The following is a 27,740-nucleotide window of genomic DNA, read 5'->3' as shown; positions in this document are numbered from 1 at the left end:
CTGATATTTCAGTTTCTTAATCCTATACACAGTCGGTAGGACTCCTTGGACGGGGGATCAGCCCGTCGAAAGGCCACTACCTACACACAGAACAGCACGAACACAGAATAAACAGACCTTCATGCCTCGAGTGGGATTCGAAACCGTGATTCCACTGGTCTACCGGGCGAAGACCGCGCGGGCTCTGTAATCGGCTCCAAGACAAAATATATGGTTTAATTATTTTCTTTTGTACTTATTATTTAGTTAACGACGCCGAGACTATGTACCATCGAATGGTAAGATGATTAATGTATAATGAATTTGAAAGGACGTGGAAGGAGGCGATTGTTGCATAATTTGTGGTACTATCCCAGCATTTCTTAGAGGGACTGAAGAGAGCCACGAAAAGCGTTAGTCAGGACAGTTGGCCTCCGTTCCGATATGGTGTGGACTCAACCCTGACATTCGGTATACTGCATAGTCACTTGCGTTGCACCTGCTGGTGGCAGTGGCGATGAATCGCTCTTTATCGAAAATTATTGCATGGCGACTGATAAACCAGAAAGAATTTCTAGACCAATTCTTAGTATATTTTAGTCTTTTTCTGAAGTCAGATAGAGTTGTATAAGGATTAAATATTTAGACCACTGGAAATTTTCTTTTTTTCGGCGCAGTATCTCGGAATGCGGCTGGAATGACTGTGCAAAATCTTGGTCACATTGGTTAATCGAGTTATGACCGATAACCTCTGTGCTAGAGACTGCACGCCTCGTTGTTTTGGTTCTTCAAAGGGGTTAAGCTTATTTATTTGTGATTGTCATCACGTTAAGCACATAAAGCCCAAAGTTGTAAAAGGTTAAGTTTCTCACAGGGGTGGTTATGTAGAGTTCTGTGTCCTGTGATATAACGCCGTGTAGTCCGGTAAAATTCAACCGACATTTTGGAGAAACACCTCGCATGCTTCTCTGAACCGTTGGTTGAATTTACCAGACTACACATCGTTATATCCTGGAAGACAGCCCTCTTAAAATCTTAAGTACCCCTTGTATAGGAAGTTGGGTGGGCCTCGGAGCTGGTCTGTACGTCATTGAAAAGAGAAGAACCTTACCCCTTCCGGGATCCGAACCCCGGCCTCCCTTCCCATAGCCTATCGTTATACCGACTGAGCTATTCCAGCTGTCATATAGGTAGTGAAAATTAAAAATTGAATAATTAAATGCAATTTAGCTCAAGAATTCTCGTGCACCAATGACCACGCGTTCAAATCCTTATACGGATATTTTATTTTGCAGGCTGCAATTGTAAAATAATAATAATAATAATAATAACTGTAATTGGCCTTGCGGCTGTTGACTCAGCACATTAATAATAAAGAATTGAATTGAATTGAAAAGAATTGAATTGAATTATTATTATTATTTTTATTAATGAGTAATCTCGGGCACTCTTAGCTGTGTTCTCAAATATTGAAGTTCATTTCAATAATATATAAATATTCAGTTCCTACCTCATAGAAATCACACTGTGTCCCTTTTACAAAGGTCAGTGAATTAATGCTGTGGAGGGAAATAATCTCTGTTTATTCTGAGAATTATATGGAACATTGTACATACACTCTGTTGGCAACATGCAATATTTTTTAACCATCAAACAAATGGAGCTTATAGTTACTACTGCAATTTACTTTAAGTTATAACAGAGTTGTCTCAACTGCAGAGATTGTGGGGCATCGAATGAGAGCGATTTCATGTGCGGAACAGATTTTGTTAACTTCGTTAGCACGCATGTAGTGAACCTCTTTACGAATCACTGCTTGACACAGTGCATAGTTCCGGACCACTCGGTGAGTGCCAGCGCTGTCTGCCAGATGTAATGACGGGTGTTGCCTATAAGAACATAGCTGAATATTAGCTGTAATAACCCGGTTTCGAATACCGCTTGCACCGCATGTCGTAAATGGCGTCTGTGGGTGCTACCATAAAGGCATGAAATATGGGTCTCTTTCTTGTGACGCCTATCAGCGTTAACTACAGCGGCCAATTTCATATATAGAAGATGTGTGAGTCTTGCTGCCACCACGTGTCCCGCCGTGGTGGATGTGTTCTCTGTGCCTCACCTCCCTGACATGTATTTAGGGATCGGTCCTTGTCTTCCTCCCATACCAAGGATGTTTCCTGTGAAAAACTACATGAACTTTGACACTGCGATCCCTCGAATACTCTCACCTTTTATATTTCTCTGGTTAATGCGGTCCATTATGTTAGTGTCTGCAGTAGATCCTGATTTCCCCTGTCGTACGCCTAGGGTTTATAAGCACAACAACCGCTTTCTTGCCTGAAAATTCTAGGCTTGTCCTGCGGATGTTCTTGTAACAAGAGCTGGACTTCTAAGGTAAAACTTTATCTTGCTGAAGGACGTGTCTCGTCCATAAGGAATCAACGAGTGTGCCTTTTGAGAATACATGTTAAATAAGCTGTATGATTTTACGGTTAGGAAGAGTAAAAACTATCGCTGTAAGAGGCCGTGGAGGCCCGTAGGGTTGTAGGACGTCGAGGCTCCCAAAATGTATAGATAATCTGCTTACAGGTGGTGGTGAATTTGTCAGCCTTACGCGCCGGCCGCCCTTTACGCCCAGAAAGATTCCCGGTACTCATTTCTGTGAGAGGCTGAGTAGACACGAGGACCATAATGCGGCTGGAAAATTAGATTAATTGAAAAACTCAATGACCACATAGGGAATGGAACCCGCTACCTTCCTTCTTGTAACATAGCGCTGCAACCGACTACGTCACCGCGTGCCTCACCTAGAAAGAGTTGTTGCTTGAAATGTCTGCGTTCACTTATGGGCGAATGTAATGTAACTGCATTTATTAAGCAAAGTCTGTTACCTAATTACACGCAAACATGCACAATGACAGAGCCACTGAGTAGCAACGTGATTTAACTACACCCTGAACGTCTATCGCGATTAAATTGTTTCTAGCCGCGCGCACCAAATTTTTGCTGTAGCTTTAAATTCCACATTCTCCCCAATTAAGTAACTAATAACTAATTCCAAAATGGTTTAAGTGATAAATTCTGTTTATTTAATATTAACTCACGTAGTTAATGTTAAGAAGGCGATGGTTGAATATGACAGACCTCTCTATATGGTCGGCTAATCATGTTAAGTCTTGCCCTTCGGCAGCGTTAACTTAAATATCGCATGGGCGTAGGTTGTACGTCGTCTATTGAAGTCGAAAGAAGAGCAATAAGAAGAGGAGGGAATAGAATGAGTAATGCAATTACCAGTCTCATGAGGAAAAGTTCTATCTTGCTAAAGATCTATCTAGCTAAGCAGTTCTTGGCTCAAACGCAAAATTGATGCTGATACATAATCGATTGAGCAACAAAATAAATTATAAAATAAATCTGCGAGAATATACTCTATAAAGTTTGGCAACATGAGAAATTAGAATACATTTCTTCATGAAACCTTTTTCATCATCACAATTGTGAGTTGGGCTGCGGGAGGGTGTGAGAGGAGAGCGTCATTATGTAGTCCTCACATTAGTTGGAAGTGCAAGCACCAGGCGCACTTCAAGTCGCAGCCCAGAGACCGGTTATCCTCAGTGATGATTTTCGTGGTTTTCTCAGACCCTTGAGGGAAAATCCGTGTCTCTAGGCCCTACATCAGATTACGCCACCTTCCACACCATTTCTTCCTCTGTTCGTGGCCGTCTAATTTGGATCCTTTAGTTTTTATGATGGGTTGGGATTGTAGAAGGTTCTGGAATTAGGAGCTGTGGCAAGCTGGTCCGGTAATATCGAGCTATAGAGTTTGGCCTGGACGTCAATAGTCTCCCAGAAAGAAGTTCACAGATTTAGGGTGGATTCAACCTTCACGACCAGACTCGTGTAGAAGAGTAGGCACAAGTTTGCACTGCACCGTAACACGAAAAAACAAAGATGGTCTCTGTGTGGCTGTTTATTGGCACCTACACGCCCACACCCCGAAGAACATAACACTTACTTTATGTCATAATTGCCTACCGAACTCTAGTTAGATTTCGGCTTCGTAAATTGTAACATAGCGGAAAAAAGTTGACCCGGTAAGGAAATTGATGAAGGTAACGGCTTGGAATGTTAAGTGATTTTAAATTTCAATCTGGAAGCTGAACAGCACCTACTTACACGACAGCCACGTCTTGCAGCGTCACCTCCAAACTCGGTCTTCGTGACACGTTGCCTCTCAGATCTGGGGAGCCCTAAAGTTGTACCTTCTCTTTTGGATTCCAATTGGGAATATTAAAAAATTTGAAGGTCCTAAGTTTCTCCATCTTCCAATTGAACACAAAAATCCAAGCAATTCTAGCTTTTAAAGACCAGATACGAGATGGATACCATTGAAAGCGTCGCTCCTGGGCCTTCCCACATTTCATTTGCATGAGAGACAATCTGTGATTTCTCCTAGTTAGAAAATAAAGCCATGGTGTGCTAAGATCTCAGATTCTGGGTAACGCGGTATAGTGTCTTACTTTTCAACTGCATGCAAAAAAGATACCATGTTCTCTCTTACGCAAATAATGAGACTAACCCGTCTTGTTATTTTGCCTGTCCCTGTGTTCAACTAATTAAGCACTACGATATGAAGGATTATAGGGGAGTGGATGTATAGAGCCACATTTTCTTGACCTCGGCATTTGCTGGAGGTGAGAGGTCAGCTTCACGCCCCGGCCACTTAACCCCCGGGGAAAGAGCCCCAGGTACCCATTGTGTAGGAGGTTGGGTGGACCCCAGAGCCGGTCTGGGCGCCGTGGAGAAAAATGTTTCTATATCCGCCTTAAATTCGAACTGTTACAATCGGTCCCAATTCATTTTTCACTAATAATCCTGCCACTTAAGGAATCATTGTCTGAGCTACGGACACAGATGCTACTTTCAAGTCACGAAGAAACAGAAATGCAGCTAAAAATATTCAGACGTCCTCTGATGCAGTACACAAATGTAACAAATACATTATTGTTTCCGCTCTGCATGTTCGTTTGTTCAACTATTCTTAGTGGTGTCTGCCATGTTTATTAAGGAATTAAGAGCCTTATTGTTTATTGACTGTTAAACTATTAATTAAAAGTCATCCATAGTTTCACAATTCACACCTAAAACACGAAATTTCAGCAATTTATGGCGCGTTTGAGACTATCAGAGCCCTGAAATTTCTCTCCGCTCTTTCAGTCATCTCGCTGTCGGTAAGCTGAAGTGTGTCCAAGCGCTTCTTTTATTATTTAAGCCTATGTTTTCTGTATGTCAGAGCCTGGTAGCATAGTCGGTATAGCGACTGGCTACGGGCTGTACGACAGAGGGGTCGGAGTTCGAGCCGCGGTAGGGTCAAGAATTTTTTCTTTTCCATGTCGTCCAAACCGGCTCTGAGGTTCACCTAACTTCCTATCCAATGGGTACCGGGGGTAAAGCGGCCGAGGCGTCAAGCTGACCACTCACATCCAATTAATGCTTAGGTCAAGAACATGTGGCTCTAGACATTCACTCCCCCATACGCTCTCATGGCGTAATGCTTAAATAGGTAAGCATAGAGACAAAGTTACCAACTTTATAACATGTCTGATTTTTTTAATTTTATATTGATTTTATCTCCTTTTTATTTATTTGTAGTTATTGAACTGAGTGCATGAATGCTACGGCAGTAAGAAAATCTGCAAATAAATTCTAGTAACAGTCCGTCATTATATTTATTTCCCTTTGTCGTGAGGTTATTTTGTTCGGCGGACCACGCCGCGCTAGTCGCCCACTCTTTACTGGTGCAGTTTTGTCAGAAATCAATGGTTCGAGCTCAGAAGTTTGATCTAATGTTTTGTTCCACTTGTAGTTTATTTTTCTTCTTGTTTATCAGTCCAGGAACTTAGGAAATTCGACTATAACTTTCACTGATCCGCGAATAGAGTACTATGAAGAGCTGGTGAATACGACAATCGTTGAATTCAACCGAAAATTAATAAGAATTATCTTTCTGATGTTATCATAACAGCCTTCCTATTCTTTCTTAATGGGAATGATGTAGTGTTGGAGGAACCACTGCGGGAAAATTGGTGCTCATCAACCAGTGATTCACGGACCGCAGCAGATCGGAATGGTGTACTTAGCTGTATATTAGTTACAGATCCTAGCGATATAAATGTATTTTTGATCTGTGAAAAGTGTTTGAGAAAATCGTTCGACTTCATTTAGCTTTGTTCGGCTTCATGTAAAATAGAGATTATACTGAACCCATTCAAACAAAAATAATAATCTTGTAGTTATCCAGTTTCAAATTTCGTTGAAGTCTGTTAAGCAACAGAGATGACGCATCAGTTTAAAGAGACATACGTAGGTAGCCTCGCCATTGAGCGTTCTCTTTATTTATTGCTCTCAAAGAATGCAGGTATGGTACTGCGTAATTCTTGTAGAGAAATTTCTTCGCTTGAAATTGTCTATACCTGTCAGGGGCCCAACCCTCCCCCTGTCCTGTGGGTCCCGCGGGCTCATATTCCAGGAGCAAAGCTGCCAGGCCTGATGCTAATTCGAGACGGAGGGTGTGAATCTGTACTTCCACTCCCCTTAACATTTCTTGGCATGGTGGGTAATTAAGCTCAGAGACAACTTTCTCTCTGTATTATCCCTTTGCTATGCCTTTCGTTAGCCTCTTGTCTCCTCGTCTGCTGCCTCAAAACGTAAACGTTACAATATAAAATATTATAATTTTGCATATATGGTTCTGTATGGATGTGAAACTTGGTCTATAACATTAAGGTCAGACTGAGGGTGTTTGAGAACAGGGTGCTGAGGAGAATATTTGGACCTAAGAGAGGTAAAGTGATAGGAGCTTGGAGAAAACTGCATAATGAGGAGCTTGATAACTTATACTCTTCTCCAAGTATAATTAGAATTATCAAGTCAAGGAGGATGAGATGGGCAGGGCATGTAGCCAGAATTAGAAGAAGAATGCATATAGGGTATTGGTGGGAAAGCCAGGAGGAAAGAGACCACTGGGAAGACCAAGACGGGTGGACAGTATTAAAATGAATCTTAGAAAGATAGGATTGGGTGGTATTTATTGGATTGATCTGGCTTAGGATAGTGACCGGTGGAGGGCTTTCGTGAGCACGGTAACGAACCTTCGGGTTCCATAAAATGCTGGGACATTCTTCAGTAAATACACAACTGTCGCCTTCTTAAGAAGACTGATATGTTAGGTTTTTGGACTTTATCCATCGTCCTGGTTTTTAAGATAACAAATAAAAACACGACGTTTCGGAAACTGGATCTGTTTCCGTCCTCAGGTCCTCTTAAAAACCAGGACGATGGATAAAGTCCAAAAAACCTAACATATCAGTGTGTTACACACCGTCGTCAGAATCCTATAGTAACTACTTCTTAAGAAGAGCTCAGCTCCATTGAGTTAGTTAATAGGTCGAAATTTAGTAATAATTACCCATCACTGCTCAGTAATTCTTGTGCAGTTTATGAATTCGAAGCAGGGTGGGAGAGGATAGACTGGACTGTTTGGCTCAGGACAGCGTCTGTTGGCGGCTGCTGTGAACACGACTTTGAACTATCGCAATTCATAAGAGGAGAATTTCTGGGCTGCTTAAGAGACTTCTTCTCAAGGAGTAAACTCTATGGAGTTGGTTAATTCGTGAGAAAATGTAGACATGGACAGAGAATGTTGTATTTGGCAATTCAGAAATACTGCCGTGTGGATTGTAATTACAGAATGAAGAGTTGCGCCGAGTCGATGAAATAAATTGCATACTAATTACAAACCTTTTCCTGGTATGTGCTGTTGTGGAACGTTATCCATTTAAAGCACAATGGTTATTATGTGTATCACCTACTTCCGTAAAACACTCTGCAGTTTTCTCACTCAGAGTGTTCGAGTGTTTCGTATGATCTTCAGAATAAACAGTAATACGTTCTCTTATAGCATTAATAGATTGGTCGTTGTAGTGGAGACATGACTTGTTTTCTGTGAGGTGTGAACTGAATGTTCAATTCATTCTTCAAAGGTATAGAGGCGTGAAGCTGGTGTCGGTTCACAGTCAGAGAGGTTGCCGCAGTACACGGTACAAAGCAATGGCTGGAGGCTGTTGCAAGGTACATAAATCTTACGCTTCCTGATGCTCCTAAAGCAGGCTGCAGTATCATACTGACCTGATCTCTGCCGCGTGTCAAGTGATTAGGGCGGATTCTCACTGTCTTGATGTGAGATAATGTTAAAATTAAATCGTGTTGATGTGATATGAACTGGAAGGTGTTTATGCCGATCACAGTGGCCGCTCGGTTTAAGGCATGAACTGTCTTCGCCCGCTCAAACACTGTCTTGTGACTTCGAATCCCACTTGAGGCATGGATGCCTGTGAGGGTTTATTCTGTGTTTATGCTGTCCCATGTGCCGGTAGCGGCCTTGCAATGGCTCTAGTCCCCGTCCATGGAGTCCTACCTACTGCGAATAGGATCAAGAACTGAAAAAGCGGCCAAGGCCCAACAAAGGATGCAGAGCCATAATAATAATAATAATAATAATAATAATAATAATAATAATAATAATAATAATACGTCCACTCCGCAATACGCCTTCATGGCATAGTGCTTATTTAGTTAATATGAAGAGTGCTAACGCCGTTTAGGCCGGTAGAAGTTCACTGACGGTTTTGAAGAATGTACTACCCCGTCTAACCTGTACGTCCGTGTACTTCTCCCTGACAGGACGGAGTTACGTTCAAGACTACAGCACTGTTTATGCTTCTGCTTTGTTACGTCGTTATGAACCCCAGTTCCTCATATCGATTGAGGGTGTTGTGAACAGGGTGTGAGGAGGATACTTGGATCTGTGTGGGCGGAAGTAACACGAGAAGACTGCGTAATGAAGAGCTTCACATTTTGCCATGAGGGTTATCAAAGCAAGAAGGATGAGTTGGACGGGACTTGTAGCACGTATTGGAATGATAGAAAATTATATATTTTCGTTGAGAAACGTTCAGGATTGATACTGTTTGGGTGGCCTATGTGTAGATGTTACAAGAGAAGGCTGAGGTTGTAGACTGGTTTCAGTTGGCTCAAGCCGTGGCAGGCTTTTGTGAATACTAATGGTTCTTCTTGTAAGAGAATGGCATTTCTTAAACAGCTGAGCAAATATACAAACTTTCCAATAAACGCCCTGCACCGTGAACTTTGGTATGAGATGTGTACATACTCTCAACAAATACTGTCCAGTTATCCTCCCGCCCTCTCCACAGGCAGGGGTAGTTAAACCACGGTTCTGGGAAGCGATGTGATAGTGGGGACAGATACAGTTCGTCGCAGAAACATTGGTTGCATCTCGCGTGGATAATCAATCAGCTAATTAAAGAATTTGTTTCTGTACTTCAAAGTCTGTTGTTTATAACTTATTTACTTAATGATATCATGTCATTGACCGCTTTAAGAACGGAAGTTCAGAGATTATGTGAAGTTTTTAAAAATTTGCAGGTTCGTGAAAGCTGAAGACACTCATATTCCTCTCCGGCTCGCTTACGTAACGTCACGATGTACCTAGTGACCCTGACAGAGCCGGAGATAGGATTATCGGAGAGTAGTAAGGTCTATCCTACACTAAGACTAACTTCAAGTGTAAGGGAAGTCGCTTGCGAACGTTAAAATTTCAGTCATCACTAAAATGTGGACAGCTGTTAACCACTTTATTGGCCGCCGTTTGCCATTTGTCTCGACTTTTGCACGTATATAAACAGAGATCATCGTTAGCGTCACAAAGCATACACAGTCTCATTAAAACAATGCTAAAACTTATATGTGGACTGATTTATGAATATTTTTATTATGCAAATATCTCTTCATATAATCGTTATTGTGGCAACTCGCAACCTCTCTCCCATACCTAGCTTCATTGCTATTTCAAATATTTATTCAAGGATGAAATCCCTGTAACAAAATACTCCATATAGGACTTAACGATAACATTTTAAAATCTCCGATTTTTTTAAAGGAAAAATTAAATAATTCAGTAATTTTAAATTTAGAGGAAATTGAACTCTGGTAATGTTTGCTACTGTTCAGTCCAGAACCTTTTGTCTTCCCGTCTACTGTCTAAAAACATAAAAATCAGCCAGAAGGAAAGAGACCACTAGAAAGACCAAGACGTAGGTGGGTGGACATTATTAAAATCTCTTAGAGAGATAGGATGGGATGGTATGGATTGGATTGATCTTGCTCAGGATAGGGACCAGTGGAGGGCTCTTATGAACACAGTAATGAAACTTCGGGTTCCATAAAATGCTGGGAAGTTCTTGAGTAGCTGCACAACTGGCGGCTTCTCAAGAAGGTCTCAGCTCCGTAAGTGATGATGATGATGATGATGATGATGATGATGAGATAGCTATTAGACCTACTTATATATATTTTTTTGTAAATAAACCAACAACTTACTAACCGGCGTCTTTCCCTTAATAATATATAATTTATGGGGATTGCTGTCCCTGTGTCGGTCCTTGTTCCCTTAGCACGAACAGTCTGGGTAGGTATCTGTGCTGAGTAAAAAGTAAGTTACAAGATAGGGTTAGTAGTAAATATCAGGTTTTATATTGCACCCGTGCCAGCATACACTAGCGATACTTTCCTTGTTTATGTTTTCAGTAACGGCCCTACCAGTAGCTCAGACTCCGGCCTCTTGCATCAAATACGGAATAATGAATCGGAACCAACTCAGTAGGAAGTCATCATGACCTAAACTGAGGTAGACTTCCATCCCGAAATTTCTGTGGAGAGACTGAGGAAAACCACCAAAAATCTTAGTATAATATTAGGGCCGAGATTCTAATATGCATCAGCAGTGTGCCACGTATACGAGTACTAGTGTATTTCAGATAAGTTTCTATATTCTAATATTTTCCCTAGAAATCTGTGTATTTGGAGTTTCCACTCGACTTGGACATTCGGCGTGCCTGTGGGAATGTGAAGTATTCCAGTACACAGATTTCTAGGAAAAATATCCGAATTTAGAAACTAATCTGAAATATACTCCTATACGTGGCGCTCGACAGGCTTTATATATTTCATCTTGTTTGTAATTTGTATTTCATAGTCAGATGCGCTTGAAGTACAGTGTGATGACGTAGTCAATAAGTGTGTTCGAGTCGCTAGCAACTTGTTCATTCGAAAGCGCAGAATAAGTGAAGGTACGTAATTTCAGTTCATAAAACTGGAATACATATAACAGATGTGAAGTAACAAATAATTTCTTATAGAATTGTTATATCTGCGAGGTGTATTGTTATTGTGATTATTATGATTTCTGTACTGTTCTTTCTCGCCACAATGGCATAACCATTGGAAATTTACTTATTCTATTTTCTTGCCGGTCAATGCTAATTCTAATTTTTCTTGGATTTATTATAAATTTATTGCCCTTATATAAACTATCGTATTTTGTTCTTTAATTATTTTTGTGTATTTTTTATGCACTTGTGCTAACTTTGTAAATGGCATCTGTGCTCTTAAGTTTGTACGTAAATAAACACAAACTGAATTGAATTGAATTAAAAGCTATTCCTGTAACAGACCATGAAGGCCCATACGGTTGTGAAACGTTGAGGGTTCCACATTATCTAGACAGTCGGCTCAAAGATGGCGGTAAGGTTGTCAGCCTTACGCGTCGGCCGCGCTTTACTATCCAGGAAAAGTATTTAATTCATTCCTGGTACTCATTTCTGTTAAGAGTCTGAGTCGACCCCAGGGCCATAGTGCGGCTGGAAGGATTAGGTCAATTGAAAAAATCCAATGACCTCATCTGGACTTGAACCCGCGACCTTCCGGCTTGTAGTATACAAAAATATATGTGCATGTATTTGAAACAGTGTCCTTTACTTCTATCATATGGAATTAATACATACAAGAATTTACAACATTTAGACAAGTCGTAAGGAATCGTTGCAGACGTCCCGAGTTCACTATTGTCATTGGCTACACAAACGTACTGTACATGTTGAGAGGACTTAAACATACAACAGGCCCATTGAATCGATTTAGAACGTAGTAATAATCATTTCTACAAATGGTGTCATAATGTCTTTCAGCCTACTTTCATTACTTCAGGAAAACGGGAGTAAACTTACGACATAGCCATGCTCTGTATGTGAGTGTTACTGTGTGACTTTCAATTTTTAAGCCAATTAACTACCGTATTTACGCATGTATAGGCCGCAGCACAATTTTCAGACAGAAATTATAGAAAAAATAATTTTCTTGGAATATTATTTCAGGAGTATTACACCCTGTATTACTAATTATGAATATATATTTTTTTAAATGAAGTGTGATTTCGAATATTTCGAATATAAGCCGCACCCCAGTTTTTCTCTTGAATTTTTGGCAAAAAATGTGCGGCCTATACATGCGTAAATACGGTAGTTTTCACGGAATTTATTATATACGTTATTCTATTGGAGGCAAACTGAATAACATGCTTTTGTTTGTTTACCTTCAGTAATAACAATATGGCGGACACGCGAACTTATGTTATGGGAACGACAGCAGGGCGTCTTCATTTACGTAAAAGATATCTTAAAAATACAAAAATTTGGTGAGTTAATATTTAGTAGAATATAAAATAATAACATGGCGTATTTTATTTAGTTTTCGGTGTGATCGCGGGTGCTAATAAATCATCAGAGAAATGCATCGGCAATTATAAATAAGGTGATGGCACAAAAATTTAATGTTAGGAAATATATCTGCCAAATTTACCTTAGACGTCGTCTGTACTTTAATAATAATAATAATAATAATAATAATAATAATAATAATAATAATAATAATTAATCTGCAGAATTATAAGTCTAAGCAGTAAGGAAGTAGGCTCTCATTTCTGCTCAGAATTCCTCGGTAATGTTTCACTACAGTTATATTCAAACCCTCGACCTTTCCTCTCTTGTTTTTTAATGCCGTGTTTATTGTCCTACCTCCGAAAATATACCGTAGCTTTGTACTTCCTATCACCAAGGAGCACAGTGCTTCATGGCTTACGCAAAGTCTCTGGATTCTGTGCTGGACGCAGGCTACAGATATTTACGTTTTAAGGCTTCCCTGTCCTCATCCAGCCATTATAACTGGAAGTACGTTGCAGTCGCTGGCATTCTCTTCTGTTGGACTTTCTTGCATGCATAGTACATTCTGCCATGGCGGGCCTGCGTGCTTCCTGCGAATAATACTAATTAATAAACGAATGAAGTTAAGCCTCGAAAATTTTTATTTCCCTAATTAATGACATAAAGCCCACCGGAGCGAGCAGCTTGGTCTAGCCGTAACGTTCTAGACATGTATTCATGAGATGCTCGCTTCGAATCTCACCCAAAACATCGCCTATTCACACTGAAGATTTTGCGGCTATTTCTCAGTCCACGCGATGTCTATGAACGTTGAGTCTAAATGTGGGACTTCCAATTTTAGTTAACGCAATTACGCGAACTAACTTATCACACCCACGCAACTGCATTTCGAATTAGACTAAATACGATTTGCAGAATCGGAGCCGGGGTGGCGTAGTGGCTATAGCGACTGGCCACGGGCTGGACGGCAGAAGATTCAAAGTTCGAGTCCCGGTAGGGTCACGAATTTTCTGTTCTCCATATCGTCCAGACCGGCTCTGGGGTCCACCCAACATCCTTTCCAATGTGTACCGTGGGCTTTTTCCCCCGGAGGTAAAGCGGGCGGAACGTGAAGCTGACCACCTCTAGCTAGTACCGAGTTCAAGAAAATGTGGATCTATACATCCACTCCCCCATACGCCTTCATGGCGTAGTACTTAATTCGTTGAGCACAGGGACAACTTTACCGTTCTTGCCTTTTTTTTTTTAATTCGCTTAGTGGTGGGTGGAGTCCAACTGGGTCCACTCGGCACGGCGGCCACTGATTGGCCTATTGTAGCATGCCCCAGTTGATTATGACGATGGAGAATTTGGTGGAATGAAGATTGGCAGGGCAAACCGAAGTACTCGGAGAAAACCCGCCCCAGCGCCACTTTGGCCACCGCAAATCTCACTTGATTGAACCCGGGCCGCCGCGGTGGGAAGCGAGCGACTAACCGCTTGAGCTATGGCGCGGTCTTTCTTACCTTTCTCTTTCTGCAGAATCAATCTCACATTTCTGCTACACTATCCAGGATTTTATTTTGAAAGTGAACAAATAATTACGTATTGTCCACAACTTGAGTTCAGATCGGTGTGCGAAAGCATTGTGGCATCCGAAGGCATCACGTTAAAGTTTCATCCTTCAGTTTCCACTAACACTTATTCTGTTCTTTCACACCTGTATTGTTTCTGCTGAGAGTTTCAATTGACCCACAACCCGTTAACCTTTGAGTTCTCATTCACTCACTGACAATTACTGAGCTACCTACTCGCCTTACCCTTACGGTCACGGACAAACGCCTGAAGAGTTTAAAGGTGGAAGAGGGGAAACAGCCCCAAATAAAAGGAACGTAAATTAAAGAGGATGGTTACATCCTGTATATATATAATTTCAAGCTATGCTCGAGCATTTGATTCTAGCGTATCCATATACTGTTCTCATCTCTTTAGCTACAATATCGATTTAATTTTGTGGTTTGTAGTGCCTGTTTTACAATTTATTGACACACTATGTAGATATCTTGCTTTCTTTTCTGATCATCTAACCGCTTAAACACATTGGTAAATATATGTACCACCTGCTTCAATATTGAAAGCCATTTATTATCACTGCACGCTGTATTTGTGTGCTTCCTACGAATCTAAGCAACTATTTCTCAGCACAGCTTTAACCGACCGAAGACCGTATTTTCTGTGAAGAATAAATAATATTTCGATGAATTTCTGGCCTCATATGCTTAAAGTACGTTGAACGGACCATGACTATAAATCTGTAGTCTTAATTATGAGCAAATTAGACCTGTATTGCTCAGCATTCCTGTTAAAATGATGCTAGCCATTAGGACCAATAAATAACCAACAGCCGAGTGTTTAATGGTAGGGTTCGCCAGCCTGAAGCGCAGCTGTTGAATAATTAATATTAATATAAGTGAGATATTTGAGGCCTAATTGAAGCTGTGAGTGAAGCAGTTATACGAGAAAGCGCTCTCTTCTGGGAAACGTTTTTGTCAACAGCCCCTTCATTTTGCAAAATCACATCTCCGCAATATTAATATTTATGACACAGAGATCTCTTTACGTAAATGAAATATGAGGTTTTCACAGCGGTCCAGATTCCGGATTACTACTCCTTGTAGTCTGGTAGACTGGTATCATGTAGTACGGTGTTCCAAATGTTGGTACCCACCCAGCGGACTACACGGTGTCATAAACCGGAAGACCACAACATGAATCGAAAGTAAATAGAAAATGGTGATTAATAAATGGTGAACTAGAAAGGATCTGGAATGAAGCGTTGTTGATGTGTCTGCATTTTCCTGGACGGAATGAAGAAGTCTACTCTCTGGATAGTCGGACTCCGGACTCCAATTTACAATCCGGACCTCCCGAATACACAGCAGAAGTGCTACGGACCTGACTTTAACTTTCATCGAATACAATATGGGAAGGGCAGTATATATCGTACTGTTTAGATATACAGAGGTACTACAAATGATTCATTCCATTTCAAAATACTATATTTTTCAAAATAATACACATATAAATATGATTTATACATAAAAAGGACCACAAACTCACCAAGTTTGTATCATGATACACCAGTTGGCAGCACGAATTCAGTGCCTCACAAAACGGTGACGAAGCTGGAAAAGAGTTTCTGTATGTTGGAATACGCGAGATGCTCGTCTGTTATTGCAGTGCAGCGTGCATTCACAGCAGAGCACAGAAAAGAACCGCCATGTAAACAGAGCATTCTGCGGTGGTATCGGAAGTTGAAGGATACTGGTTGTCTGTGTAAACGGAAAAGCACGGGACGACCAAAATAATGTTTTGAAATGGAATGAATCATTTGTGGTAATCCTGTATTACTCTCCGTTTGCGCAGGCCGTAGCGTAGTTGCTTGAGGCACTATGCTACAAGCCGGGAGGTCGCCGTTTAGTGTCCCGATGAGGTGGATTTCTTTTTTAATTGACCTAATCCTTCCAGCCGCACAATGGCCCTGGGTTCGACTCAGCCTCTAACAGAAATGAGTACCAGGAATCTTCCTGGGGGTAAAGGGCGGCCGGCGCTTAAGGCTGACAGTCTTATTGCCATCTGTGAGCTGACTGTCCTGAGAAAATGTGGGAGCCTCAACGTCTCACAAGACTATGGGCCATCACTGCCTGTTACAGGAATAGCTTTACCTTTTTACCTTTACTCTCCTTTTGTGCAGGATTTGAGTTCTAAGAGCAGTGGATCTGAAGAGGTCTGTCTTCTGGGATATAACGCCGTGAGTCCATTGCAAGTCAACAGATGTTTCAGAAGAATATGTAGCTGCCTGCATGATGTTTCTCGCTTAATTGGCTTACTCTTCACTCCTGAAAATGTAGGAGAGATGTTCCTCCAAAATGTCGGTTGACTTTCAACGGACTACATGGCGTTACAGTCCAGAAGAAAAAACTCTTCTTTACTCTCCTCTTAAAGTGCAACAGAAATGTCACCACAGTTTTTTTCCCGAGTATTAACAAATGTGTACTATTCCTCATATTTAGAGGAATATGTTACTTCTGTTTCAAACAGATGGCAGTACAAGGCGGTGCGGTAAAAGTGCCATCAGGTGAATTGCGATGATCCTTTAACTTTACATGTAGTTGCACAGTTCGTCAAGTTCCCGAAGTTTTCAGAGCGGGACATATCTTTGGAAAGCTTATGTAACTTACTTCTGTCCATATCTGACACCTTTTCAAGGTGGTTCGTCGCATGACGTATAAGACAATAAGGTTTTCTTAGCTAATTATGAGGTTTGAGGTTCTCAATCGATGATTATGAAAATTACTGTCTTTTGGTACATGGCGCGGTATGAGCTTTTACCAGAATATACGGCTTGATATCTCAGAAGATAGTAATCGCCTTTCCCGTTGTAGTGAACAGGGGATTCAAGGCTCGAACAAGTAATGACTGAACTGCAGGAGTTAGAATATGTAACTTCACGTGTTATGGGGATATATGCCCTGCTCTCAAGTTTTAATTTTTCCCAGTACATTTATATTTCTGAATCTTTTCTAGTCTTCAAAATATTAATACACCAGATCTGCTCCGATCTGTGTAACGTCTGGTCCTGAATACAGTTCCCAAAATATCTCATTTATGAACTGGATTCAGTTGTTCTTTTAGAATATCAGTGAATGAAACGTGGCAAACCTTATTATTATTATTATTATTATTATTATTATGCTTTGACGTATTAGGCTCTCTGGCCTGTTCCCATTCAAAATTAATTATGAAATTGTGAATCCTATACACAGTCGGTAGGATTCCTTGGACGGGTAATAACTACCTATATACAGAATAATCGCACACAGACATCCATGCCTCGAGCTGGATTGGAACCCACGATCTCAATGCTTGAGCGGGCGAAGAGAGTTCGTGCCTTAGACCCCGCAGCCACTGTGATGGACACCAATCAGTCTTACTTTAGCTAAAGTTCGTATAGGAAATCTGAGACTTTGGACGACAACTCAGAATTTTTAGAATACCAACAAAGGAATGCGTTTATTTTAACTAACATGATAAGTGTTGTTTAGTTTCGGAGAGCGATTAGTCTTCCGGTTTGAGGTAAAGGTTTTGCGCGAGGAAGAATAAAATTCTGAGGAAGGTACGTACATATTTTAACGTAAGTTTGGTGAAGTTACCAAGTGTTACTGATGACTGCATTATGAGAAACTACATGTATTTGTGCTCTTTTCAACGCACCCATAGCTCCGACCGACCACCAGGCAATCCTTACTGTGCTAGACCGAAGGAACATTTTTTTTTACATTTAACGGTTCGAACCCTGGGAACACTACTCTGCCATATAACGTATCCGGTGCAAGTACTGTGATTTAGAGAATAATGGAAAATCCTACGGACCTGTTCTGCCTGCAACAGACTTGAACATGTTCACGATACGGCTCGGCGGCTTCGAGATTTGGGTCTTGCTGGGCGAAATCGAGCTTGATCTGTTAGCTGTTAAGAGATCGTGCTGCAAATGGAATCTAGTAATATATCACTCCGCCTGACGTTTGGACGGGTTTAGTTTCACACAAGTAACATACGCAGCTTGGCGTCGCTCTAACTCTTTAACCTACTGTGGTTACTATATGTACCACCTGTTTTAAAATCCTGAATTCCAAACTTTTCCCAAAGAATATGTTTATATGTTTGTATAATTTTAAGAATAAAGAGCGAGTATGTCTCCAAAATTCATTAACCGATTTATCATTTTAATGGAAAAGGAATGTGTTTTCTGTGAGGTAGGAACTCAAATTTTAAATACTGTGGTAGAAGAAGCTGAGACTTCATTGGGTTAAGAGACAGCATAAACCAGTAACAGTTCCGTTCATATACTGACCCTAAAAACAGCTGCCTAAACTCGGATCGGGACTGAATAACCGACAGCATACGGCACCACTATTGTTAAAGCAGGACGGAGCACATCCGGGAGCGCCGACCGCCCTTTACCCCCAAGACTCTTCCAAGAATATTCCTGGTACTCATTTCTGTTAAAGGCTGAGTCGACCCCAGGGCCATAGTGCGGCTGGAAGGATTACGTCTGTTGAAAAATTAATCCAGTGATCTCATCGGGACTTAAACCCGCGACCTTCCGGCTTGTAGCATAATGTCTCAACCAACTACACTGTATGCTGTGGTACTAATAAACGATTAGGGTTTGTGAATTAGCAGCTTTACATAAATGTATAAGTCACGTTTGTTTCATCAACACTGGAAAAAATATGATCTAAAAATGCATGAATTACTTTGAGCTACGTAAATCTATTCTGTAGCTTACATTTTTTTCCCGATGTTGTTGGTATTTATGGAGATATGAAAGGCAAGACTCCTACATTTTCATGTACAAAAAGTTGCCTGATTGGTCAAAGACATTCTTCTAGCGAGAGTTCTAAACGTATGATCCCCATACACCTTCTTGTACACGGCCTTCATGTAAGCTGTTTCAGAATTTCGGCTCGTTTTAAAATATACACGAATTATATGTGTATGTCAGATCACTTATACATTTTCCGAACAAGACAACACTAGTTCCGAAGGCGTCTTCTACATTTTCACACAAATACATCTATCCAACGGGTTCCGGGGTTCTTTCCGAAGCAGGTAAAGCGGCCGGAGCGTGAAGTTGACCACTCACCTCCAACTAGTGCCGATGTCAAGAAAACGTGGGTCAATACATCCACTCCCCCATACACCTTCATTGCATAGTGCTTAATAAGTTAAGTACAGGGACAACTTTACTATGAATACATACGCATATAGTCATATGACTATATAAGTCTCAGGTAATCTGGTTTGTCGTGAGATTGTAGTGTTTTCATGTGTCACCACGTAGAAATTGTTCTTTTCCTGCAGATTTAACCGTCTGAAACACGGATCGCATATAAATAATATTTTAGAAATTAATTTCGTATTTCACAGAGAATATTACAGGAACCAACGAGTTAATTTTGTTTAGGAAATTAAATTACAAGCAAAATATGGATTTTCTTGGAATTTAATGGCCAGATTTCTGTTAATTTGACTTTCCACGTTGCCTGAAGCTGCTTCTCGGATGTCTTGACACATGCAAACTGAACTCGGAGCTAGTGGAGGGCTGAGCATTGATCGCTGGTTGGGACTTTGCATTATTTAACATACACTGGCTGTCACATCTCTGTGCAGTCCGACGTGTGGAAAACTCCGTTCCTGCGATAGTAACCGAATCATATTTACAAAATTACCTCTAGAAAATTTGACCTTCTGTATTTGTTTTCATAATACTTATGACTGACCGCCTCTGTTGTCAAGTGGTCAGAGTTCCTGGCTACAGATCCAGAGATCCGGGTTCGATTCCCAGCGCTACCAGACTTTCTGAGAAGTAGTGGGTCTGGAACGGGCTCCACCCAGCCTCGTTGAGGATAATTGAGTAGCTATTTCAAGGAAATAGCGGTTCCGGTCTAGGAAACCGAAATTAACTGTCGTAGTGATTCGTTGCGCTGACCACGCGGCACTAACTTCGCCAAGTGGCGGTCGCTCGGTCGGTATTGTCCGCTTGCGGGCCGAAACCACGGAGTTTTTCCCACGAGAATATGTCACAGCCTGAAACCCCATAGTCTTTATTGTGTACCGTATAGTGCAACCTATTGCATGCACGAGCTTCAAGCTCCTCTTCTATCGAGTTTTTGGTTTCCTTATACTGTTCATCTTAACTAGCTACCTTCATGGAGTTGAGTTCTTCTTGAGAAGCCGCCAGTTCGCAGCCATTGAAGAATTTCACAACATTTTATGGAACACGAAGGTTCACAAGAGCGATCCACTGGACCCTATTCTGAGCCAGATCAAACCACTCCATACCATACTGTCGTATCTCTCTAAGATTCATCTTCTTACATCCACGTACCAAATCGCAAGTCCATTTTCCTTAGCTTAGGTCGTTTATGCAAAGAATCCGTCGAAATCCAAGGACCTTTGTGACATTTCGTAACAAAATTATGTTTTAGAGTGAGGAGTTGTTAGTCCCACGCCCACCTCCAAGCTGGAGGACCACCCCTTGTCAGCTTTCCGCGACTGCTTATTCAGTATATTCGCAGCTATGCTCCATATCTGGAGGCCGTCTCTTCCATCCGAAATCTGGGAACGCGCCTCTTAACAAGCCTCCTATGAATTTGTAATTCCGCGCTAGAAGCCTTATGGTCAAACCGTCTTCTGCCATTCTATATGAATGAGGTAGAATTTATTCTCTTCTATATATAAAGAGGAAATACTTTTTCCTCTTTCTGGGTTATCAACGTTAAGGTTTTTCTCCCATTTCAGTATTGAATGTTGTGTATTCAATATTCATTTCTACCGTGTCAGAAATTTTGTCACTGTCTGTATGTGCATCTTCTGTTACTTCCGTTGTGTATAATGTAAAACATTTAGCACTGCTCCTGGACCCTGTGTTATGAGTCTCTGTATTATTCAACGTATACGTAAGGAATATTTTCCTTTCATAATCAAAATCTGTCTCGTAATCTAAGCAATTTACATTACTTAAACCTCAAAATTGACGTAAGCTTTATACCACAGTCTTAAAAATTTATATTTATATTTTCTTTAAGAGTTTACTGGGTATTTTACCATTTAAATTAGTTGTTACCTATGTAAAGATGTTCCAGTAAAAGTCTACATATTTAAAGATTCTTTTGTTCGCCTGTGTCATCTTCTCTTCTGCAGCTTCCACATGATCCTCTGAAGCAATGAATGTATTATCCAACTGTTATATACAATTTGTTTCTTCTATTTTACTTTTTATCTATTCTTCTTTTATCTTCCATGCATGCATACTCATACATACAAACACTCGTCCCTTTCTAGTCTCATTCTGTACTCTTCAACTTGTGTAGAATGTTGATACCCGGAAACAGTGCTTTGTTCTCGTACTGCAGGTGTGAGCATATAAAATGGAGGCATAGAACAAATGAAGGGGAACCCCCTTTCCACTCTATGAGTGGATTCACATTCCATACGCTGGCAGATGATGAGGCAGCCGCCACCATCTACTCTGCATTTAAAACTTAGGAGAATTAGGCTATCAAGTCCCTAGGTATGCAAATATGTACCGCTGTGAGCTCATATTCACAGCTCGAGTTGACGAAGCGTTGCATTCCCCCTCCACGGCTGATGCCACGCGGATGCTTCCTACTCAGATTACCGCTTCTGGGCTGTGAACGAGAGAAATATCCTTGAAGCCGAAACTTCGGCTCTGATTGCCCCGACAGTGTCGGTAAACGTAAGGATATCCTGCCGTGTCTTGAGAACAACCGCTTTCAAGCAATGGAAGTTTTAGTTACCACGGATGTGGACAATAAGGAGACTGTTAAAATATTCAATTTAAAAATATATAAAATGGCATCAATTAGATACAGGAAATAATATTTTGCTACACTTGTATTAAAGCACGTAGTCCGTGGTGTACTTATTGACTTGTTGTAGAAGGTAACTGGTTAAGTTGGACAAGATGCTACTAATGTTAGGCGTTTTTGTACATCATACCTGAATCTCCATGCTAGGACGAAATGGATACCAATCGGCGAGTCTTATTAGGGTGGGTTATCGCCTCCGTATATTAGTGTGTGGTGATGTAAGTTGATTTAGCTATTGGTTCATTCTGAATGGTAGCATGTAACTTAAAATAGCAAGCAGAACTTAAATAAAGTGTAATGCCTGAAGTCTTACTTTAGTTTTCTTATGTGAACTCTCTCTCTCTCTCTCTGTTTCCTGTTTCACCCACTTTGGAACACATGACATATGTGAAACGCGTTGTTTCACTTCAGTTTCTTAATCCTAGGATTCCTTTGACGGGGGATCAGCCTGTCGCAAGGCCGCTATATACATGGGACAACACAAAACAGATATCCATGCCTTAAGTGGTATTCGAACTCACGATCCCAGTGTTCGAGCGGGCGAAGACAGTTCATGCCTCAGACCTCGCGGCCACCGTGTTCGGCTTATATGAACTAATGTCTTGTTAACCTAATAACACCGAGATTGTAAGTTATTTCCAGTTTGGTTTTAGTGTGTGCACGAGAAATAATATGATATTTCAGTTTAATGGTGAAAAGTGAACATGTACTCTCATAAAGATTAAGGATATAGAGTTTGCCAGTAAAAGTGGAAGCGTGAATCTGCGTGTATAATAGACAGTTACCACCTCCAGCCACTATCAGTGCAGGCATAGGCTGCTCTAGGGCCTACATGCAGCATGAAGCTTTACAGAAGTCTTTACGTACGTAAAGCATACGGTGCGTCTGCAGAATTTACAAGTACCGATGCAGCTTACTGGTCTGGAAGCAGTGACCATAAAGTGTCAATGCTAACTTCATTATAATAAACAGACGCAACACGCCGGTCGCTAGCCTTCTACGAGTAGCTTATTTCCAGGGCGATTAAATGGAGGAAAATAAAATCCGTGGAGTATGGAACATGCTAATAATGGAGACTTGCATCCGATGTTTTCTAACCTCTTCTGAAATATATCAGTTTCGAGAAATAGGTTGGGTGTAACATGGAATATAATTTAACGATATACACAAATGATCGATTTAGAACCGTACCCGAATAGAAAACGTTGATGTTTGTACCTCACATAATACACTGTGTATCGTTTAGAGTAAGATAAGAATTAGTGTTCTCGCGTGTTGCCTGACTGTTCCATGCGAAGAACCGTATGAGACTTTAACCTTCTCAAGGATTTACTTGAAGAATATCCCTTTCTATCAAGAAGCATTTCTCAGTGGATCGTCCTGTAAAATGGATTGTACTGCCTGTGGTGACCTCTCGCGTCTGCTGTTTGCAATCTCTGAATTCAGTAACAGAAGTAAGTTGAGTGCCTGTCGGCTGTTGTGCCTGGGAGTTCATTTGTTAATTAATTAGTTTGCTGTGTAAACTTTTCCAGTCCTGTTCATTTATGGTATACAAATATCCCAGGAAGTCCAGAGAATTCCTTTAAAATATCCTAGCTGCGTTGCAGCTAAAGAAACTTCTCTGTATCAGTACATTCCCCTAGTAATGCAAGCTACAATATAAAGCTTTTAAAACCACAGAGAGTTACATATGACGTTCTCAGAGCGGTGAGTAAGAACAGTATTAGATTTTGGGACGTGACGCCTTATAGTTCTGTAGAAATACGCCTTCTGAATGAAATCAGCTTCTATCAGGCTAAACGGCGTCACAGTCCAGAAGACAGTACTCTTACAAATGGTTAGTTTTGACTGCTGTGCGATGGGCAGATGATTTTCTTTAATTGATGTTCCCAAATATGAACTTAATCCAGAAGAAAAGTTATCTCGTATGTAAAATGCGAAAAGTTGCACAAGGCTTTGAAGAGTTCTCTCTCCTGAGATATAACATGTCGCCTCTATCCTCAGGGTCAAAGAATAAGCGAAAGAAGGAACCAGTTTGAAAGCAGGTGACAAACAGAGCCTAGTTTGTTTTGTTATATGTTTGCCTTTAGGCAGTCTATAATTAAAAGATACATTTATATATAGGGAAGCATATTGGAAAGCTGTTTCTTTCCCCCTTGGCACTACAGCCCCAGTGGGCCTAGGCCTACCTCCATGAACTTCTCCGTTCACTTCGGTTTTTCTAGATCTTACACATTCGGTAGGACTCCTTGGGCGGGTGATCAGCTCGTCGCAAGGCCTCTACCTGTACACAAACACAGAAAAACGCACACAAACATCCATGCCCTGAGTGGGATTCGAACCCACGATCCCGGCTTCCGAGCGAGGGAAGACAGTACACGCCTTAGACCGCTCGGCTACCGTGACCGGCCGGGAAGCTGTTTCGTCTTCAAGTAATTATCCTGAGATTCTAGAGGGTGAACTGAAGAAAATCTGAAAATCTGGACATTACAATACCCTGACTCAATTCAGTGCAAGAACCTTTCGGTTATTAAGTGTTGAGCTGAATGGATAATAAATCCTTTGTTTTTACGCTTATGAACAATCTGACTGCGCTGCCAGGTTTATGACGCTTGTGATGATATACAGGTAAATACAAATATTCATTTGTTCTCTCAAATTGTCTCGTGCCTTATAACATCGACTTCTCAGCTTCGAAATGAAAAATGGTTATAAAATACGAATTTAAAAGGATGTGGAGGAAAGCAGCCGAACAAAAACAAACTCCGTGGTTCCAGTCCGCAAGCGAAATATACCGACCGAGCGACCGCCCGCTTGTCGGCGAAGTTAGTGCCTCAGTGGTCTAGTAGTCAGAGTTCCTGGCTACAGATCCAGAGGTCCGACTTCGATTCCCGGCGCTACCAAATTTTCTGAGAAGTAGTGAGTTGGTCTGGAACAGGGTTCACTCAGCCTCGTGAGGAAAATTGAGTAGCTATTTCAAGGAAATAGCGGCTCCGGTCTAGAAAACCAAAATTAACGCCCGTGGGGATTCGTTGCGCTGGCCACGCGACACCATCCGCTAAAGTTGGCACTTGGGAAACAGCCAAGGCCAACTTTAAAGTACTCTAATGCTTATCAGTACTTACTGGACGGATCATCGAGTGGATAACAATCCTGCTTTCTGTTCGGATATCTCGGGTGCAAATATCGGTTCGGAAATCGGCTCTCCCGAATAAAATGATTAATGATTTTCCTTAGTCATATCAGCTAAATGTTGGGATAGTACCTTAAATTATGTCACGACCGTTCCTTCAGTACCCTTTCCAATTCATTATTTATTAATTATCCAGTTATATAGCTCTGTGTTATCTGAGCTACGGAGAGGCCGTCAGGTACGACGCAGATAAAAAGAGGCTATGATTAAAGGTGGACCTACAACTTTCCATTTTTTAATTTGTATTTAAATACGATCGTCTTAATAAAAATTAAGGCAGTACGAAATTTTAAGGTACATTCCCAGTCAGATAGAGAATACGATATAAATACTATCTCAGATATCGATATGACACGAAATAAGAAAACGGAAGGCTAATTGGATTGGTCATGTTTTACGCAGAAACTGCCTTCTAAAAGAACTTATCGAAGGAAAGTTAGAGGGGCGGATAGAAGTGACAAGAAAACGAGGAAGAATACGTAAGAAGATACTGGATGACCTTGGGGACAGAAGAGGATACTGTCATTTGAAGGAGAAAGCTCTAGATCGCATTAAGTGGAGGAATTGTTTTGGAAGAGACTGTGGACCTGTCGTCTTGACAGATTACTGATGATGATGATCGATGTGAAATTCTATATCGACTGATATTCACTAAACACAAAGAAGGCAATAAATCAGCGAAAGATAAAAATTGTCTGCTACCACATATTTCCAGTTATTTACGGGACCATTTACTATCGTTGAAAAATGCAGTCTTCTGGAATGTGGGGCCGTGTAGATATTGCGTTAACCGACGTTTCGGGGGAACGTATCGCCTCCATATTCATAGTACAAGAAATCCGCTAGCGATGAACCAGCGTGAACAGGTGGCTGCCGGCAATTCCTTCCCACGAAAGGTCGGATAACACTATCTACACGGCGTCACATCCCAGAGGACGGCATTCTTCATAGGCATCGCTATGAAAACCTCAAATATCACATTTACTGTCGTTACTTTTAACTGACCGTGGTCGGCTTTTGTAACCTGAGTCACAACATTGCGCAACAGTGGGACTTCTGTGTCGGGTGCGGTGGCAATCGTTTGTTTGTCCGTTTATATGTTTACTTGTGGTTTATTGAACGGTCTTGTCTGTATCTGGAACTATGTAACGTCGAGTGTTGGGACGATTCGTGAATACTGAATTGAAAATAATGTCGAAGGAATCGTCCTTGGCATAATTTGAGGTATAAGACAGATATTTTGTATTAAGAGACTGAGATACCTGACAGAGTAGCTAGCGACTATTTGAGCCGAGATTTGAACCCAGGACATCCCGGATACGAAGCATATTCTTTAACACTTCAACCGCAACGTCAATTTTATTCTGCTTCTCGATAGCCGCTCTCTTCACTCTTCTAAGCTTCTACGTGTTACAAAGAAAATATTATAACGTACTTTCTTTAATTTAGTTTGTTGCTTAACAAAGCTGATTCAACTGCAGAGTTTGATATTCAGTCGAACGAGATGGGAATGTGATGAGGAAACTTTGTATGGGTTTTGAGATAATTTTTTAGCCCGTGCCAAGAAAGAATATTGCACTCTTGCTTATACCGTTGTGTAGGTCCGTACCAGTCCACCAATTTTTCGGAAGAACAAATCGCCTCAATCGTCAAGGTCAAGAGTAACCAAGTAAAACACCAGCACGAAACAGGCAGCAAGCAGATACCGCTTATTTATTCCTGGTTTCTTGCTTGTTTTATTTCAATTCATCGACCTTGAAATGGAAGCGGTACGTTGCTCCGAAACGTCAATGGAACTCAACCGAGCTGTACGTCGTTACAATCCTGAAGACAGTCACCGATATAATAAGCTCAAATACAGTATGTTTAAAGGTACTGTGCTCTAGCAGTCAGGATAGAGCACTTGATAAAGCGACTGGCTACGGGGTGGACGACTGAGGGGTCGGAGTTCGAATCCCGATAAGGTCAGTAATTTTCTCCACAGCATCCAGACCGGCTCTGGGGCCCACCCAGCCTCCCATCCAATCAGTACCGGGGGCTCTGTCCCCCGGGGTAAAGCAGCCTGGGCGTGAAGCTGACCACTCACCTCCAGCTAGTGCTGAGGTCAAGAAAATGTGGAACTATACATCCACTCCCCCTTACGCCTTCATAGCGTGCTTTTTCTTGCTGGGATATCTGGTGATGCTGACAGCAACCTCAAGAAACCTCAACGACTGAAGCCGAAACTCGAATGGATGCTTTCCGAGTACAAACCTGGTCCGAATGCGCTCGGTGTGGAGGTCAAAGTGGATAAAAGTCTGAAGCGTGAGTCTAAAAATTCTTACTATTTGCTAATTACCTGAAATCAACGGAGCAAAATCCTCCTTGAGAAGCTGATAGTCTCATAACTTGTTGAGTAATGCATCGCTTTGCATTGAACCCGACTGTTCATTACTGTGCTCACAAGGGCTCGCCGTCCTCTTCATTCAGTGAGCACCCTCTTGTCCTGTGTCTTTA

The 27,740-nt window shown here is 41.3% G+C and overlaps 2 protein-coding genes across 16 annotated transcripts in view; one reads left to right on the top strand and one right to left on the bottom strand.

The window, feature by feature from the left end:
* LOC111866505 (protein madd-4) overlaps positions 1–27,740 on the top strand; it is a 669,679-nt gene that overhangs the window by 221,497 nt on the left and 420,442 nt on the right. For all 15 annotated transcript variants that reach the window (XR_004513226.1, XR_004513225.1, XR_004513224.1 and 12 more), the window contains exon 3: positions 18,133–18,135. Coding sequence is in view for 11 of the 15 variants with exons in the window: in XM_033752289.1 (XP_033608180.1) it covers positions 18,133–18,135 (3 nt within the window). In the remaining 4 variants the exon portion in view is untranslated. The remainder of the gene's footprint in view (positions 1–18,132; positions 18,136–27,740) is intronic.
* LOC117282478 overlaps positions 1–27,740 on the bottom strand; it is a 144,034-nt gene that overhangs the window by 27,172 nt on the left and 89,122 nt on the right. The window lies entirely within an intron of this gene.

The sequence above is a fragment of the Cryptotermes secundus genome, unplaced genomic scaffold (assembly GCF_002891405.2).
Source record: "Cryptotermes secundus unplaced genomic scaffold, Csec_1.0 scaffold401, whole genome shotgun sequence".
Classification (NCBI taxonomy): domain Eukaryota; kingdom Metazoa; phylum Arthropoda; class Insecta; order Blattodea; family Kalotermitidae; genus Cryptotermes; species Cryptotermes secundus.
This window is presented reverse-complemented; position numbering and strand designations above follow the sequence as displayed.